At 42.6% G+C, this 19,853-nt stretch overlaps 1 protein-coding gene across 4 annotated transcripts in view; it reads left to right on the top strand.

Moving 5' to 3' along the window:
• Nucleotides 1-19,853, top strand: part of LOC144608467 (uncharacterized) — a 99,350-nt gene that overhangs the window by 15,191 nt on the left and 64,306 nt on the right. For all 4 annotated transcript variants that reach the window (XM_078426251.1, XM_078426252.1, XM_078426249.1 and 1 more), the window contains 5 exons: nucleotides 9,214-9,351; nucleotides 11,681-11,815; nucleotides 15,616-15,738; nucleotides 17,077-17,813; nucleotides 19,068-19,150. In XM_078426251.1, the coding sequence (XP_078282377.1) occupies nucleotides 9,214-9,351; nucleotides 11,681-11,815; nucleotides 15,616-15,738; nucleotides 17,077-17,813; nucleotides 19,068-19,150 (1,216 nt within the window). The remainder of the gene's footprint in view (nucleotides 1-9,213; nucleotides 9,352-11,680; nucleotides 11,816-15,615; nucleotides 15,739-17,076; nucleotides 17,814-19,067; nucleotides 19,151-19,853) is intronic.

Genomic DNA, 19,853 nt, shown 5'->3' with positions numbered 1-19,853 from the left:
GAATGAATTATCTGGGCCTGCTGCAGCATGGTCCAGTTGATAAGCACTTACCTATTATTCACTCCAATGTTGTTATTTTTTCTTCAAGTCTGGTCATTAATTTCCTGGTAGGTCGTACAATTTTGTTTGTCTTGGTACCTGGACTTTTACAGTTGCTGATTTGACTCTCACCATCATTGGTATCCATGCCTTCAGTTTTGTCACAGAAACATAGAAAATATGTGCAGGAATAGGCCTTTTGGCCTTTCGAATTGCCATTCAATATGATCATGGCTGATCATCCAATATCAGTATCCTATTCCTGCTTTCTCCCCATATCCCTTGATTCCGTTAGCCCTAGGAACTATATCTAACTCTCTCTCTTGCCATCCCGGGAATTAACCTGGTGAACCTATGCTGCACTCCCTTAATGGGAAGACGCTCTGAAATGTTGTCAGCCAGAAGCTCTGAAATTATCTCCTTAAATTTCTACTCGTCTCATCTGTTAGATATTAGTTTAAATCAAAATCTGACCAATATCTACTGGTTTTTAGATATGTGGCTTAGTTTTGTATGTTCTTTTTGAAGCTTGCTAAGTGCCTTCTAGTGTGGAAAGTGCTGCAAATTATTGTTGCCTTTGAATTGGTTCTAGTTTTTACAGTCTTCTTGAATCTCTAGCCTTTGGACCCTGTGATAGTGCTAACAGTTTATCAGGATCACTGGTAGCAAATCCTCTCATCATATGTTGTGTGGGTCTTTACAAATGAACATAAATTAACATTGAAAGTGGACTTTTAATCCTTTAAGGCTTGCTTATGTGACTGCTGTGTATTTGCACACACACCCTGATAATAGTTACTGCACCTGTTGTTAACAAATTGTGAAAAAACTTTTCCCAGTCATCCTCCATTACCTGTGTTGTGTGATCTTATTGCTGGGCTTATGAAGAAAGCACTGTAAGTGGAATTGGTGCACAACACTTGAATTTGATCCTTGGAAGGGGGGGGTAATTCTGCAAAGGCAAGATCTTTGTTGCTTCTGTACAGTTATAGGGAGTGCGAAGAAAAAATTGTTTTAAAAATTCAAAATCTGAATTGAATTATTCAATTTTTACAATCAAACAGATGCAGCTTAATATTGTTGAATCCTGACCCCGTTAGCTGTTTTTTTGTCTTAATTTAACACTCTACGAATGGAGAATGTTCTATTCAATGCTGCGATGAATGGCTGCCCACCACACATTAAATTCGCACAAATAAATGAATTTGTCTGTGCATTGTGTAAGTGCTGCATACATGCATCTATTTCCATGTAGGTATAAGAATACATCCCCTCTACCACCACTTAAAAGTTTAAACTTGGAGGTATTCACACACCTAATGCTTTATATTGATCAAGCTCAAAAGGCAATTTGAATAGCAGGTTCTGTTAATCAACTCGCAGGCAGGTGTCATCATATTGTCAAAGAAAAATAAAGATGGATACTAAAATGAACGTCCAGTCCAATAAATAGTATAAGAAAATAACTGCAGATGCTGGTATAAATCGAAGGTATTTATTCACAAAATGCTGGAGTAACTCAGCAGGTCAGGCAGCATTTCAGGAGAGAAAGAATGGATGTTTCGGGTCGAGACTGAAGAAGGGTCTCGACCCGAAACGTCACCCATTCCTTCTCTCCTGAGATGCTGCCTGACCTGCTGAGTTACTCCAGCATTTTGTGAATAAATACCTTCGTCTAGTCCAATAAGGATCACTTTTCAAAGAGCCAGGTGAAAAAAGGTCTTGCACAAACTATCATTTGGGAAAAGTTTACAAAACATACAGCAAATATCATCAATGAAGATGAAATTATCCACTCGTACTTTATTCAAATGCATTTGGTGGCTATTTTCCTCTGCTGTTGATCCTTGACTAAATGACATGGCTTATAACATGTTGGAGGAACATAAATGATTGGAGAACATCCAGCCCACTGAGCCTGTGCTGGCTTTCAAATAGACCATGGTTGATTTTATATTTCTGAAAGAACCATATAAAATCTGAAAGGCATAGATGGGCGAGACAGTCAGAAGCTTTTGCACAGAGAATGGTGGGTGCTTAGAACATGCTGCTGGGGGTGGTTGTGCAGGCACTGGTGGTGGTGGCATTTAAGAGGCTTTTGGATATACTGGAAATTGACAGATATGGATCATGTGCAGGGAGTCAAGGTTAGCTCAACTTGACATTGTGTTTGGGGTGGACATTGTGTGCCAAAGGGCACGTTTGAGGCTGCAATGTCCCATGTTCGATAATTCCATTTACTCCACTTAGTTGATAAAGGTTTACTGTTCTATCTTTCAAAGTTAGGATAAGAAACATGAAATGGGATAATTTTGCTTTGAGTAAATTTAGTAGATTGACAATTGTGGATTGCAACACCCCATTTACTAATACTTATCCTATTAAATTACATTGTCACCATCTGTTGTTTGCGCAGTTGCCTTTCGCATACTGGTGTTTCTGCACTGGCTTGCTTCATTAAAATAAACAGAACATGAGGTTTGCAGTCTGGTTATAATCGTAGAGAAACATGGTTTATAATGGAACATAGAGCACTTCAGCAAAGGAAAAGGCCCTTTGTCTAAAAATGACCATGCCATACATGATGCCAAGTTACACTTGCCTCCTCTGTCTGCAGGTCTTTAGGAGCAGAATGAGGCTACGCGGCCCATCAAGTCTACGTTCAATCATGGCTGATCTATCTCTCCCTCCTAACCCCGCCCTCTTGCTTTCTCCCCATAACCTCTGACACCCATACTAATCAAGAATCTATCTATCTCTGCCTTGCAAGTATCCATTGACGGCCTCCAAATCCTTCTGTGGCAAAGAATTCCACAGACGAACAAAATTCCTCTCATCTCCTTCCTAAAGGAACGTCCTTTTTTAATTCTGAGGCTATGACCTTTGGTCCCAGACTCTCCCAATAGTGGAAACATCCTCTCCACATCCACACTATCAGGTTTTACATCCAGGTTTTACATATCCCATGTAAAAGCCTCTTCAACGCCATTATCATAATGTATCTGCCTCCATGAGCACCACTGGAGTTTCTGGTACTGAAGAGTAAGTATTCACAGGCTGCATTTCATGTTGAGATCTCCCAGGCAACGTCCTCTGACGAGCACCAGACTAATTCTGGAGCCTTTCCTGGTCCCCTGATAAAAAGAATGTGAACCTTGCAAACACTATATTTTTCTCCAGCTTGTCCAGATCCCGATGAACTCTTGGCTGCACTCTTGCATTTTCCCACTTATTGTCACTATAACTTCCATTCATTCAATAGTTTCATTCCCCAGTGAGAGGGAGAGTGTTGCTCATATTGTGGAATTTCTCTCCTTGGGAACTGGCTGCAGAGACCACAACGTCGACATTTGGAATAATTTATGACACATCAAGGAATGCTGAGCTCAGACAGGATGAAGGTGGACCAAAAATTGGCCAGAGCATTCATTATTATTGTAGAGTACAAAAATTACATTCGCTACATAGGGACTGGAGTACATCCCAGATGTTGAATGCATTTCAATTTTTCATTCTGTTTGATTGGTTTGGCATCAAGTACTTGGGCAGCTGTTGGAAGTGCAGCTGTCGAACTGCTCCAGTGACCTCCTTTTGATTCTGACCTTTTGATGCCTGTGAGGAATTAGTATGTTCTCCTTCCTCCACCACCCACCCCTTCCTGCACACTACAGTTTTATTTCCCCCAACTATTCAGTTGGTTAATTAGGCACTGCTTTAGGGTCTGGGAGGGGGGGTGGGATTCATGGGCATATATGAGACCGCTGAGAATTGACATTGGTTCCAGTTATTTCTTCGTCTCTCCTTTCCCATCAGGCAGAGTTAGAAAGCATTTACCAGCAGAATCAGGAACTGTTTCTTCCCCTCTGTTATCAGACCATTGAATGGTCCTCCCATAAGTTATGGAGTAGTCTCTAGCTTCCAATCTACCTCATTGAAGACATTGGAACTTTTCTCTCTGATGCTACGATGCTGCAAAAAAAAAAACCCTGCACTATGCAATCTGCATGCTGGTATTTTTCTCTTCGCTCTACTAGTTGTACCCGTGTATGAATAGATTGGAAATGTGCAGTGTACGATCTGATTTCATTGCATAGCATGCAAACAAAACCTTTTACTTTACCTGGGTGCAATTGACAATAATAAGCTGCCTTCTGTGTCACTAAATGAAATGTGGGATTTATATATTTTTTAAACAAAGTAAAGCATAAAACTCAGAGATGGAAATAAGCTAACAAAGGCAGATAAAGTGTTGTAAATCTTCCCCTGGCCCTAATCTACAGCTGCACTTGAATGAAGTGTAAATTGGGATGTTGTATTTCTGCTTCAGACCTGCATTTCCTTTGGGCTCAGCCTTCTGGCTTCATGTGATCAGTGATTTTACTCTTGAGAATACATTTAGCAATAATTTTACACTCCAATGCTGAACTAATATCATTAACAGATGAGCTGTGATAGGTGGGGTGAAGGTACTGGGTAAGCTTATAATGTGTTGAGATTTTATGTTGACATGTGAATCCTCTACATCAGTAACTATGGAATAAACATACTCCGACTCCAAAATAGAGACTATGAGATTCCCACCAATTCCCACTAGTGATTGGTGACTAGTGTGGGGAGCATAAGCACCTTCTGGAGAGTAATTATACTGAAAGGATTTATTATTTTTAAAGGAACCTTTAATTTCTATCTCAGTGGCCATTGACGTCTGCAGGGGATGGACAGTGGAGATCCAGCTTACAAGTTGGATTCCAATAGGATATTCTGGGCAGATACACTGATTTCTTAGTAATTGCAGACGTTGAATTGTTACCAGACAGCAACAACTTCTCCCCCTCTGTCATCAGGCTTCTGAATGGTCCTTCCACAAACGAGGGTCTTCCGATTCACCTCTACCCCATTGCGGACATTGGACTTTGTCTGTGGAACTGATGCACTATAACGCTGAGAAATATATTTTGAACTTTATCTCCCCCTTTGCTCTATCTATTGTACTTGAGTTTAACTTGATTATATTTTGTATAGTATATCTGATCTGTTTGGATAGCATGCAAAACAAAGCTTTTCACTGCACCCCAATATATGCAACAATAATAAACCGAAACCAATGTCTGGTAGGAAGACAGTTATAGTGTTGTGTTGTTCATCAGATCAGGCTGTAGTCCTATAATTTGTTGTGCTGTGGAAAAACAACAGCCTCTGGCTCAACAGGAGGATTTGTCTCCATCTGGGCAATGATTCTGGTTGGGTCAATTATGATCCCAGTTGTGGTAATGCAATATTGGATGTGAAGCAGCCACTAATGCTCTTGAGTTGTTGACCTTCAATCTTAGTCAGTCACCAATCCCCAATTATCCTGAGATAGAAACTTCAGAAAGCTGTTAAGAGGTTGGAATACTGGTGTGGAATCTAAGTGCATATTGGCCAGACTGCTTAAGGATGGCTTAATGACTTCCCAAAAATACTTTAATGGACATTTTGAGTCTTTGCAACAATCTTCCTGCTCTCAGTCATTTTTACTGACAACCACTATTTATTGCTGGCATTATTTTGCAAATAAATTCCGATCTGGTTGCATTTGATCTGTGTCTGGATTCTTGGTTCAACCTTTCTGGTCCAGTAAATTGACCATTGCACTGTTGTATCCAGATGACCACAAGCAAATTCATATAACATGCTTAATCTCATTGTTCGTGCCACATTACTGATCAATCACATTTATTATGTCTACTTTTCTCCTGCTCACCTCTTTTTTTTTTAAACCTGTCCCCCACAACCTCTAATAATCACTTTGCAGGCTCTGGACTGTTACCTGCACTCTCTTCCTGCTGTAATGTATTGTTATTGCACCTTACCAGGCAGGCATTTTAACAGAAAGTGCACTTCAAAGTGCAAAACAAGTGATGGCTCTGGCCATTAGCCTGACGACTGTGTGACGGAGGAGTTAGCCTTGGGCCAGACGTGTTACTCTATCTCTCCTGTCAATGCATGTACTTGTGAAGGAGAGTGTCAATTGAATAGCTCGAGATGTATGATAATGACACAGTTGGCACACATCCCTGTGACAGGTCTGCATTAGAGATGAAGTGGTTTCTCCTGGGACCTATTAAGTCAGTAATTATCATAGTGTCAGAACAACATGGGCTAAGCTGCCTTTTCTGGTTTGGGTTCATGCACTTTGTTATGCCCTGTACATGCGTGGAGAACTGTCAGTGTGTGATGTTGGTGCAAGAACCAAGTAGTGCAGAAGAGCTATTATAATTTTCAGTTGTGGCTCCATTCAGCTGAGCTGCAAGTTTAAATTAATGACTTGGCTGACATCCATCACTTGGCCTGCATCACTTTAAAAGAGAAATGACTGCCTTTGGTGAGAATGCTATAATCGCAGAGTGGAGATGATTGGGCAGTTTACTAGCACAGCGTAAGTGACTGAAATTAATTTTACGTGTGTTATTTACATGTAACTATCCTCCATTCACTGCATTTTAGTCAGAAGAAATGCTTTGCTGTTATCGGAGGAGATGCTTTAGCTCCTGTTTCCTCTTCTCTTTAAACGGAACGGATAGAAATTGGTTTCGTATTTTTTAATAGTGCTACATTATGTGTTGCCCTAACTCAGTTTGTAAAAGCCCCACAGATCATAATTTGTGAGGTTTCCCTGTGCAGTATGTGGCTGTGGCTGTGTCTGTTTCAAGATGTGCTAATCTATTGCAAAAGCGTCTGGCATTTGCTGAGAAATATCCCAGCAGTGATCTTGGCAACCAGTGCTTAAACAGACATAACACACATGGACAACACTCTGCCAGCTGTTGGAAAGTGCTGCTGCTTAAACAGTGGAAACTGCCATGATGTGGGGATGGGGAAATGCTCCTGAGGGCTCAGAGAAACCAACACAAGCTGGTAGAGGACATAACTTCCCTCCACAGTAGTTTAGTTGCCTGTTTTGCCTGCACTCCTGGTCATTAGAAAAAGCAAGCAAGTTGCATAGAGTAGTGGGTGCCAAGAACATGCAGCCCGAGGCGGTGGTGGGGTCAAATATGATGGTGGCGTTTGAAGCTTTTAGGTGGGCACATGGATATGCAGGGAATGGAAAGATATGTCTCGCATGCAGGCAGTGGAGATTGTTTTATCTTCTCGTCATGTTCAGCACAAATATTGTAGGCCAAAAGGTCTGTTCTTGTGCTGTAGTGTTCTACTGTATATTCTTGAAGTTGTGGTCTGATGCACAGATGACGGCAGATGCTGGATGCTGCAAAGGTTTAATTTTGAGATGCAGAGTGGAAACAGGCCCTTCGGCCCACTGAGTCTGTGGCGACCAGCGATCACCCAAACACTGATTCTATCCCACACACGACGGGGCAATTTACAGAAGCCGATTAACGGACAAACCTGCATGTCTTTCAATGTGGGAGGAAACCGAAGCTTGCAGAGAAAACCTATCAGGTCACAGAGAGAACATACAAACCCAATAAAGACAGCATGAGAGTCGGGATCGAACCTGGGTCTCTGACACCGTAAGCAGCAACTCTACTGCTGCGCCACTGTGCTGCCTTAAAAGGGAAAAGAGAGCTGTTGTTAGGATTCGGCGAGTCAGGCACCATCTTTGGAGGGATATAGACAGATGATGTTTTGGGTCAGGGAAGAGTGCAACTCGATAAAGAAGGGTGGGGAAAATGGGAGCAATAGCAAGGGGTTGGATCTGTTTGGGTGAAGGGGATCCAGAGGAAGAGTATGAGCGTAATGGGTAGATGGAGGAGTTGGGTGAGGGGGTGAAAGGAACTGGGTGATGTGGTCTTGGAGAGTGAAAAGCTTAGTTTAGCGATACAGTGCAGAAACAGGCCCTTTGGCCCACCGAGTCCGAGCTGACCAGCGATCACCCCGTACACTAACACTGTTCTATGCACTAGGGACAATTTACAATTATACTAAGCCAATTAACCTACAAACCTGTACATCTTTGGTGTGGGAGAAAACCCGAGTGATCACAGGGAGAACGTACAAACTCCGTACAGACAGCACCCGTAGTCAGGATCGAGCCCGGGTGTCTGGCACTGTAAGGCAACAATTCTTCCGCTGTGTCACCGTGCCGCCCAGTACTGTAGAAATACGTTGTGTGTGGGAGGGTTAGAGTGGATAGGAGGGGAGAGAAAGGGTTGCCTAAAATTGGAGAATTCAATGTTCATGCTATTGAGTTGTAGACTGTCCAGGTGAAATATGTGGTGCCGTTCCTCTAGTTTGCATTTGGCCACATTCTGGCAGTGGAGGGGGCCAAGAACAGACCGGTTGTTATGGGAAGGGGAACTAAAAGGTCTGGGCAACCAGTAGGTCCAGATAGCCACTGCATACCGAACGCAGATGTTCAGCAAAGGGATCACCTAGTGTGCACTTGGTCTTGTCGATGTCGAGGAGGCTACATTGAGAGATCCAAATGCAATAGATGAGGTTGGAGGAGGTGTAGGTGAATCTCTGTCTCGCCTAGTTAGGCTATTTGGGTCCTTGGACAGAGGTAAGGGGAAAAGGTGTAAGGGCAGGTGTTACACCTCTTTTGTTTGCACCTCCTTTAGCACCAGAGCTAGACTGTGACCCTTTACTATACCTGCACTGGTACTGTACTAGAGTTGGCGAATCTGCTCCCTTCCCCTGATGTTTCCTCAAAACCTTTCCCCAGTTGCAGGCTGATCTGGCGCGAAAGGATTCCGTCACTTTGTGTTTTTTATTGCATAGGTTCAATGAAGAGGCGTACTGCACCTTGCTTAGTCGTGCTAAATTTACATTTAAAAAGGGAGATAGAACATCTCCTGAGATAAGTAAAACATTCCACTTAGCAGTGAAAATAGGAGAAAATAATTATTTTCAAATGAAACAAAAATTAGAAAACTAGAAACCGAACAATAAAATAGTAAATGGACATAATGGATTTCAAAAGAGGCTTTGAAGAAATATTTTTCTCCCCTTCTAGAATGTATCTGATTACATTTTTTAAAGGTAGAATGGACTCTTTTTCACTGTTTTCAGACTGGGAATTTTAGATCGAAACAACTCATTTAATTTATTTTTAACAAAACCTTAATTAACCCTCTTGTTATTTTCACCAGTTTATTTAAACCTGTTACTCCTGATTATTGGCCCTCCAAATCTGACCATCAGAAGTAGTTGAACTGTTGCCATTTGTTGCAGGTTTCAATGCTGTCAAGTTGACTTCTGAAGAGGAAAGCTCCATGGGTGTGGAGAAGTCAGAAGAGGCTCTTGCAGTGAACACTTACACCAGCAGGAGGGGACGCGAGCCACACAGGGACTATGGATATCATGAAGCAGGTTTGAAATGGATGAAACCATTCTCAGTGATCACGAGTGTGCCAGTTGGTGAAAGATCAAACTCAGCCCATCCTACAGCGGGAGGGGAGATTTAGGAAACCTGGCTTAATTTCAAGGACGATGTGTTGGTGAATGTTTTGAGAATGCATTTTAGATAATGGTTCAGCCTAAGATTCACGTAGGTTGTTTTTATTTTAAAAAATCCCTTCAGAGATTTGGAAACTGAATATCAGATTGTTCAGCACTTTTCAGAGATTTTACAATTGGGAGTACACATTCAAGAGTTGACAGAAATCTTGAGGAGGAATTCCAAACTTGGTTTGTCACGTTTTTAACATTCCCTGCATGGCTGTGTGCTTAAACACCAAAGTTACTTGGTTGTAAAGCACTTGGTATTGTCCTGAAATCACAAGGCTCAGTGCAAGCATCTCAGTTATTTTTTCGGCAAAACAAAGTGCTGGAGTAACTCGATGGGTCAGGCAACATCTGAGGAGGGAATGGATCTGCATGTTTCAAGTAGGGGCAATTCTTCAGACTTTATTTTTTGTTTTATTTGTTATTTTTCACTTTGTATCTTTATTTCCCTTTCCACAAAGTAAAATGGGGGCGTGGGGGGGGGGGCTAATCCAAAGACACTTTATTTTACTTTATTGGTCAAGGTTTCGTGCATAAAGTGTGTTCCCTTTGTAACACAAGGTAAAATGGAGACCTGCTTACTGCCAGCTGGAACTCTCTACAAAATGACTAAGCTGCAACATAATTTGTGTAGGAGAATAAGTACCACAGCAGAAATTTCTTGACATATTTTGGTTGTCTCGGGGGTTAAGTCAATGTGTCACCAAAGCTTTATGTGGCAGAGATAACCCAAGGAGTAACTTGGCTATATTAGTTTACAGGCTTCAAGTTTGCTCCCAGTGTCCTTCTGATTAAGTTGAGATCGTGTTGCAAAGAAACGTGTGGTCAACATGTATATATTTTTTCTGCAATTTTACCATTAATTGACTGGGGCTGCCGCAATGTTGATTGAACATCTTGGTTTCACCTAAAATATCACTACCTTGGTCAAGAAGTTGAAATCTTTGACAATGTATAAAACAATAAACAGAACTTCATTCCTTCTGATCGATCAAATTTACAAATGAAACCAGCAGAACAAAAAGTACTATAGTATATTATGAAATTTTATTCTTTCAAGTAAAATATTAGACTGTAAATAAATTGGGAAATAAACCAATTTTGAAAATCAATTCATTTATGGAATGAGCTAGCAGAGGAAGTAGTTGAATCAGGTACTATAACTATTTTTGAAAGACATTTGAACAGATACACAGATAGGAAATGTTTGGAGGGATATGGGCCAAGTGCAGGTAAGTGGATCTGGCTTAGATGGTGCATCTTGGTCGGTAGGGAAGAGTTGGGTGGAAGGGCCTGTTTCTATTCTGTGACACTAACGGCAGCTCACAACTTCTGAAAAATATCAAGCACTCAGAGCAATGAAAACAAGTTCCAGAAGTTGCCCAAGAGCAGCAAAGTAATGTCCACGTCACACCTCTTCCCCAATGTGCCGACTTCTGTGGATGCTGCAAGAATCTCCAGCAGCACGGACCATGAGCTAAGCCAAAGCCAGGAGATTCCACTGAGGCAGTGAGCTTCGTGCTTTGTTGAGGCATTGGTTCCATTGGTGTATGTGGGGATCAGAAGCATTATGAGTTGGCATTGTCGCTGTTCGTTGTGCCTTCCTACCTGAAATGCAAAACTGGTGGGGGAGATGATTTAGCCCATGAGGGAATTGTAACAAATTCCTGATAAGCTTTTAACCATCAGATTGCCCCTTCAGTTTCCTGAATATATGTCTCCCTTTCTTGAATATTTGTTGGCATTTGTTATCCTCCAATGGCATAGTGGTGCAACTGGTAGAGCTCCTACCTCACGGTACCAGAGATCCGGGTTCAATCCTGACCTCGGGTGTCCAGTTTCCTCCCACATCCTAAAGACGTGCGGGTTTGTTGATTAATCGGCCTCTGTAAAATTTCCTCTGGTGTGTCTGGAGTGGATGATCAAGTGGGATAACAATTGTATCACTTTTTCTGTCACCAAGCCAGGCTAAGCTGGGACTTGAGCTGAGGATGGCTTGGTTTGCATGCTCAGCAACATGTTGCTCGTCTAACCAAACCACAAGCAACAAACTCTATCTGTACTCCTGACGTGCTGTTGTTTTTTTCAGAAGTTGTCGATGTGAACAATTCTCCGTTCTTTCAGTGGCGCGGGACTTTTTGTTTATTCCCCCTTTGTTTCCACCAGTACAATACAGTCTATTTATTGTGCACAGATGATAGTGTCCGATTCTCCAATCCAGAGAAGGGAAGAAAACGCCAGCAGAATTCCAGCAGGGATCACGAGGCATCTCGCAAAGTTCGAAGCTGCTCAAAGATAACGAGCGTGAAGGAAACTGAAAAAGTCAATGGTAAGCAATTGGGAAAACCTTGTAGCTCAGAGCTTGTGACACATTTGGAAAGTTAAACTCCGAACATGTTTTTTTATAATACGGACACAGCCGTGCTATGTTTATATATTAAAGATAATGATCTGTGATATAGTTCATTATAACATTGAAAAAAGACACAAAATGCTGGAGTAATACAGCGGGTCAGGCAGCATCTTTGGAGAACATGGATAGGTGATGTGTTGGGTTGGATCTGAAGAAGAGCCCTGGCCTGAAAACCAAAATTGCCTTGGTTTTACTCTCAGCAACAACCTGGTAATTCCTTCCAGCCTCTCCCAATTACGGATGTTTTTGTATTGAAGTATAGGGGTTATTCTCAGTTAATCTTCCCTCATCTCTTCACATCCCCCATTTGCTTCATTGCCTGTGCTCCCTGACCTGGCTTGGCACAACAAACTTTAACAAAACTACAGCTGTATGTATCCCTCCAGGGCCAGAATCTTTTCAATTGGCTAAACATCTGCAGTCTGAAGGGGGATCTCGACCCGAAACGTCACACATTCCTTCTCTCCAGAGATGCTGCCTGGCCCGCTGAGTTACTCCTGCATTTTGTGTCTGCAGCCAAACAAACCTCCAACTTCCCTGCACTCCTCCAGTTCCGGCATCTTGTGCAGCCCAATCATCTTTTGCACCAATGATGGTGAAATGGCGACTCTTGGATGTTGACACCTGATCTATAAATTGCTTCAGTTGCAATCTCAGCTGCAACCTACCAAACTTCCCAATTCTAGGGCTTTTCATACTGAAGTAATCTTTAATCCACCTTTCCTCCCCTCACCTCCACAGCCTGACACTCGCACCATAAGCATCTCAACCTTTCTACCTCACCCAGTTGTTTACCTGTATCAATGCCCCCTGACGTGGCTAGTAGTTCGAACCTGTGAAGCAACCCAAGAACCTCCCCAAACCTCCAAGATATTTTGTGACTTGAAAGATGCTCTACAAATGAGGCGCAGAGTTGGGAAGATGGAACTGCTATTGCATCTGGGCCCAATGAGGGGTGGAGGGCGAGGCAGGTGGTGGAGGCGAGGTGGAGGGGGAGGCGAGGCAGGTGGTGGAGGTGAGGCAGGGGTGGAGGCGAGGCGGGGGGGTGGAGGGGAGACAGGAGGTGTGGGAGGGTGGGGAGGGTGAGGCAGGGTTGGCGGGGGGGGGGGGGGGGGTGGAGGGGAAGTGAGGGGGTGGCAGGGGCTGGAATCTCAGAGAAAAAGAAGACCAAACAAAACAGTTTACTTTCCTTGGAGTAAGTTGCTGCTGAATATGACAGCCTGTGACATAGTGTTGGTGGTTAGTTCAGTGTAATATCTGTAGGAAATAGAGTGAGGCACATGTGAAGATAGAACTGCTGACCACAGCAAAGCTCTGTGGAGATGCAGCATTGTCCGAGTGCCTGCAAAGCTTTGGAGAGGTCGAACAGGAGAAAAATGGGGAAGGTTAATCTTAGAATATAATGTATTGATTGGCAGTGCAGAGCATTATAACCCTTTTGTGTATTCCAGCCCTTCTGCGCTGCTTTGAAATGCATTAAAATTATTTTTTCTAACAGATTGCCAATGCAAAAAAAAAATGCCCAGCTCCCCCTCTGAGACCCTGTGGTCAGGCTATGACACGAGTGGCATTTATCATTGTAACTACCACTGTCAGAGGGGTTTTATCGGTCATTTGTTTCTGTCAGCCATGATGTCAGAGCAGTGTTGCTCAAAGATGGATTGCAGTTCAGAGGTCATGTTGCCAGTGCCACGGGATTTAATGGGAGCAATCATAGCGTTTTTTTAATATATATATTTTGTTTTTGCAGTTACATGACAAAGTTGTGAGTGTTTCACTTTCTGGACCTGTCCATTTATTTTGTTTTGATGTTTGTTCGGGGCTCCAGTTGATAAGGATGTCTCAAAGTCACCTTTTCTTTCTCTTTGCTTCCTCGCTGTGAGTGAGACAGTATTAATTCTGCCTCCTTTTTGTTCCCATCACAGACTCTCCACTTTCATCAACAGTTCCTCGCCTCCCACTCCGGCCTCAGCATTCGTTCAGAATTCTGTTCCCTCTGGAACCAAGATCTTCTATTTTCTGCATCCATAAGACCATATGTGATAGGAGCAGAATTAGGCCATTCGGCCCATCAAGTGTATTCCGCCATTCAATCATGGCTGATCTATCTCTTCCTCCTAACCCCATTCTCCTGCCTTCTCCCCACAACCTCTGACACCTATACTAATCAAGAATCTATCTCTGCCTTAAATATTTCCACTGGCTTTGCCTCCACAGCCTTCTGTGGCAAAGAATTCCACAGATTCACCACCCTCTGACATAAGACATTCCTCCTCATCTCCTTCCTAAAAGAATGTCCTTTAATTCAGAGGCTTTAACCACTAGTCCGAGACTCTCACACCCCTGATTTTGCAGAGCAGACCAGAAGGACACTATTTCCTCTACTGGGTGTCCTGGGCAAGTGGACACGACTGCATCAGGCATAATGTCTGCACCAATCCTTTATGTACATGGGAGGGTCCCTGATCTGAAACATTTAACTGGTTTCTCTTTCCACAGAAATTGTTGGACCAGCTAAGTTCTTCCAGTATTTTCTGGTTTTGATTCTTGCAGTGGGGACCTGAAACTTTCCAATGCCATGCCCCCCCTGCCCCCCACCCCACCCAAAAAAAGTTGTTCACAACTGAGAATGAGATTTTGCTCTAAGCCCTGAAATGGTGGAACAAGTCGAGTTTACTGTCGTATATATAAGCATGCTGAGCCGCCGATATATTGAAAATCTTGCTTACAGCAGGATCGTAGGCACCAAGCCTCAGACACATAAAACCATAAATTCTGCATAAAATTATACGACGGTAAAACGACTGTGCAGAAAACAAGATGTAAGTGAAAAATGCAATTAAAAAGCAAGTCCATGGTGGTGCAAGAGGTACCCTATCGTGTTCTATTGTTGAGATAAAACACTCTATATCTGTGCAAAGAGAAACCTTTCACCTGAAACAAAAACACTACAACCATTTCCACAAAGGCACCTCGCATGCTGACCTGTACCTTACACCACAGATGCTGTTTGATCTGCTGCGTATTTCAGATTTATGACATCTGCATTTGTTTTAGATTTTCGATTACTGAGACTTTGCAGGCTGAGGGCCTTATGAGTTATGAAAATACAGAGCAGGTATTTGTACAGATTAGGCATTTTTGAGTATCCATGTGAAATACTGTGGGAAGACTGCTTGGTGTGAGGTTACCTGTGAACCCCCTAAATACATCCTTTTTGGGGTGGTGTACAGATTAGGGGACCGTACCAATTAGAGAGAGCTTGGTTTCATTCAGAGGAACTGAGAACACCATAGTCTTTTTTTCCCAGGGTAAATGATTCTTAAAATTAGAGGCTTAGAGGGGACATATTTAAGAGAGACCCAGGGCAAACATTTTGGCTGGTCTGTATCTGGAATGAGTTTCCAGAGGAAGCTATAGGAGCAGATACATTTATGACTTTAAAAAGACATTTGGACAGGACATGGATAGGAAGGGTTTAGAGGGCTATCGGCCAAGTGCAGGCAGATGGGGCTACCTAGGCTGCTAACTTGGTCGGCATGGACAAGATGCGCTGAAGGGCCAGTTTCTGTGCTATACAGCTCAATGACTCAAAACAGATGTTGAACCATTGGCAGAGAAACCAGTAAACACAGTACTGAATTATCATATGGAGGAAGAGATTGGTCATGAAATATGTTCTCAAAGCTAATTGTGGCCTCTTGTGTCCGAGCTAGGTCCGTACTCTTCTGATATATTTTCATGGAAGCAAAGCCAGAGGTTGATAAGGAAGTTGCTCGGACCACCCCCCATGTTTCCAAAGAGCCCAACCACTACACGCGACACAGAAGACAGGAAAGGTAAGTGTCCCTCAGGTAATCTTCAAAAGTGTCCAATGAAAGAACAGGTGACTTTGTCTCCTGGTGTCTCCTTCTGTAGCTTACTCATCATGCCTTTTGTGATGATTGATATCTTCTGCTTGGGGGTCAGCATTCCTCTTTGCAATGTTTATTTTCTTGCTGTATAAACCTTTATTTTGTCTCCTTTATTATAATTATTATTTGTTGTCAGTTATCAACTGTTAGCAGTTGTTATCTGTTATCAGATTACTGTATGATCCTTCCATAAACTAGGGTGTAGTCTCGATCTTCCAAACTACCTCATTATGGACATTGAACCTTTTCTCTGGAACTGTAATGCTACAATGCTGTAAAACTATATGCTGCTCTCTGGTATTATTCTCTTTGCAGTACATGTTGTGCGTGTGTATGGCTTGATTGTACTAGTGTATAGTATGGTCTGATTTAATTGGGTAACACGCAAACAAAAGTTTTTCGCTCTACCTCGGTACATGTGACAGTAATAAACCAATACCAATTACAGCCACGTGTATCGAGATAGGGGGAGAAGCCTTTGTTTGCGTGCGATCCGAACTATCGTAACTCCCTTAATACTTCTGCCTATCGCAATGTGCCGCATGACTCTTGTAGTATTTTTTAACCTGTTTCAATTGCTTGTTAAGTGATGGGCTCCATGAAAGTTGGCATCTAGTTCTACATCTAGTTCTGTTGCACATGATTCTGCATAAAACTGGTGGTAAGGAGTGAGTGGAAATCAGCAGTGTGTCAACTTCTCAAGAAGTTGAGAAACTGCTTGTGCTATTTGTGAAATATCAGCAATACCTTAGCAAGAGCTGGATGGCATTCAGCAGTGAAGATACTCATAGCGGCTGCAAATATCTTCCAGAATGTTTATTAGAGAGTAAATTATATCCCTCTGAATGTATAATGAATTCTCAGATTGGCATTAAGGATCCAGTGAGAATAGTTTATCTTTTAGCATTCCTTTGAATGCACTGAGCAGAGGTTAATTGAAAGGATGTTTTAGTTGTAGGTGTGTGGTGGGATTTCTGTTGGAACTTGCCTTGTTTTAGTTTAGTTTGGAGACCCAGGGTTTAGTTTGGAGATCCTGTATAGAAAAGAAACAAATCTGTTATTAAAATAGCAATTAATGTTATGATATATTTAATCCTGTGAATGAGTTTTCCAAGAAGTAAATGTTCGAAAACCCTGGAAACACTTTCCTAGCTCTGTGTTGGTCACTATCCATTTTTGCTTTTCTTGCTTTTCATTCCCTGCTTCTAATGCAGCACTTCAATGTAATTTGTGGTATTTTTATTTTTTTGTTTGATAACACAGATGAGCAAGTCGAAGATCCCATGGAACATGCAAGATCAACACCTTTTGCAAAGAATCCGAGGCGAAGACTTTATTTTGCAAACGAGGATGAAAGACATTATAATTCCATGAAAATTGGATCATTGGATGCTGTACAGCCACGTCTAGAATCCATGCAGGTAAATAAATCCTTGGAGGGTTCACAGTTGAAAAAGACAGCTGGAATGAACCAAGACATTCCTTGGAAGATGAGAGATGGTGGTGCAAACCTTGAGGGAAAATCTGGTGAAGATGGTCAGAAGAGCCTTGTGACTCCTAAGGGACACAAACAGCTTTTATCTGAAGATGAGCAAGGTGGCCCAAACCTTTGGAGCAGCAGATCGCCAACCGATAGTGTTATGAAACAGAAAGGTCATTTAGGAACCAAGAAACGACCTTTGTTTCCAAGGTGTAGAGCAAGTTCCTCCAGCCCACTGCAGAACAAAGCAAAGATGGAAGACGAAACACAATTCCCTTTGGCCCGGAGTTACAACACGGATGAGGTCCGTGAGTACATGACCAGGCAGATGGCCAAGCACAAAAGGAAGGAGAATGAAAGGAAACGGTCAGCAAGGCAGGCCATGGAGATGAAGAAGAAGAGACTGCAGGAAGTCTACAGGAAACAGAAGGAGGCTATCTCCAAGCAGAGGAGATGGAAGCAGAGAAGCTCTCGACCTGCTCAGCACTTTGTGGACAGGTGTCTGGATTCTCCAAAGCCAGTAAGTTCCTGCCCCTCAGAATATAGTTTCACCCATTTTCAATTATCAAATTTGACCAAATATTTGCATAGGATTGTATCAGCCTTGGTTTATTTTTCTTTGGGTGCAGAAGTTGTTAACAAATTGTTCAAGAAGATTAAATGATTCCATAAAGATTTTTTTTTGCCTCTGGTGGATGAATCCAGAATAAAGGTTACCTTAAAGTTACACCTTGGCTGTCCAAGTGTATTATCAAAAAACAATCCACGGTGAAAATCTATAGCTTGTCCATTCTGAAAACCTCTTCATATTGGTTTCTGATGGGAAATTTGAAGACAAATTGATTGCTTTTACATTGAATGTCAAGTTTATGGTCATGTACATTAGTATGATGAGGTACAAGTACAACAAAAATCTTGCCGCAAAATTCCTGAATGTTAACATTTCAGATGACCTGTCCTGAGCCCAGCAAGTAGATGTAATCATGAAGAAAGTGCACCAGCACCTCTATTTTCTGCAAGGTTTAGATAAATATGCTAACAAACCTCCACAGATGCACTGTAGGAAGTAGACAGAAAAAACTGGAGTAACTCAGCAGGCCAGGCAGCATCTCTGGAGAGAAGGAATGGGTGACGTTTCGGGTTGAGACCCTTCTTCAGACCCAACCCAAAACGTCACCCATTCCTTCTCTCCAGAGATGCTGCCTGGCCTGCTGAGTTACTCCAGCTTTTTGTGTCTACTTCCTAAAGTGCATCTGTGGAGGTTTGTTAGCGTATTTATCTAAACCTTTCAGAAAGTAGAGGTGCTGGTGCACTTCATGATTACATCTACATGCTGGGCTCAGGACAGGTCATCTGAAATGTTAACATTCAGGAATTTGAAGCTGCCAAGTTGCTCTCATCTCCAATCCACTAGTGAAAACTGCTGCATGGTCTCCCAACTTCCCCTTTCTGAAGTTGGTGATTAGTTCCTTGTTTTTGTTCATGTTGAGCAAGATGTTGTTGTTGTGCAACCAGTCAACCAGGTGTATCATCCCTCCCCTGGACAATGATCCCTCACTCATGCTGGGGAATGGTGAACCGACCCCAGGGGCTGCATGTTCCTCATGAACTGGTGCCTCACTCTGTGTTCTTTACTGCAATAATATCTGCAGCCAGTAACTTTTGTGCTGGATGTTGTTGTAGTTTGACTAAAACCGCCAATGTTCTTGTACACCATGTGTTCTTGGGTTGGAATCTGTAACTGATTATTGAACTTCTCACTTCTACCTACCAGGGGAAAAATTTGGGGTCGGCTCCACTGATAACAGATCGGACAGCCACAAAGGGCAGGCGGGAGTCTGGACACTTGGAGGAAAGGTATGGTTTACTGGAGCCATGTGTGGGGTTGTGAAAAATTGTATTAATATTCCTCCCGTAGATAACATGAGCAAATACATAATCGGGTGAAGGAGCAAGCCGCAGGAATGGGCACAATCTGATCTGTAGTGCTATGCTGTCATAGTTGGCTCAATTCAAGCAGACGAAAGTGAATAATCCACAGTCTTTGTCAAGGAGGAAAATGGTCCAGGTTCAGCTCTGACCATGGTGACATGAACCCAGAGGGGCTGAGGCTCCTCCTCCTCTGATCTACTGCACGGTAAAGCCGTGAGAGGGCAGAGAGGGTCTTGGTTTAGTGACTTACCCTGTGATGCCTCATCAATGATAAACTGGGAAGCTTGACTAGGGGCTGGGGTTAAAGCCAGACCTTTCATAATAATAATATAATAATAATAAGCATTTATTTTATATAGCGCCTTATCAGGTGCTCAAAGCGCTTTACAAAAACAATCAACATAAAAACAAACAGACAAACTATCGTAACGGAAAAGCGGCGAATAAACAACGCCAGTGTCCTCTCGCGTCAGGGTCCGGCAGTAGACAACAAAAAGCACAGGACACACAGATACAATTTTTACACAAACAGCCATCACAGTGATTGCTCTAGGCATACCCTCACTATGATGGAAGGTAAAGAAAAGTCTTATCTCCTCCTCATTTTTCTCCCGTGGTGCCACGAGGT

The sequence above is a fragment of the Rhinoraja longicauda genome, chromosome 31 (genome assembly GCF_053455715.1).
Source record: "Rhinoraja longicauda isolate Sanriku21f chromosome 31, sRhiLon1.1, whole genome shotgun sequence".
Lineage (NCBI taxonomy): Eukaryota > Metazoa > Chordata > Chondrichthyes > Rajiformes > Arhynchobatidae > Rhinoraja > Rhinoraja longicauda.
Note: the sequence above shows the minus strand (reverse complement) of the source record. Positions and strands in the feature narration are given on the sequence as shown.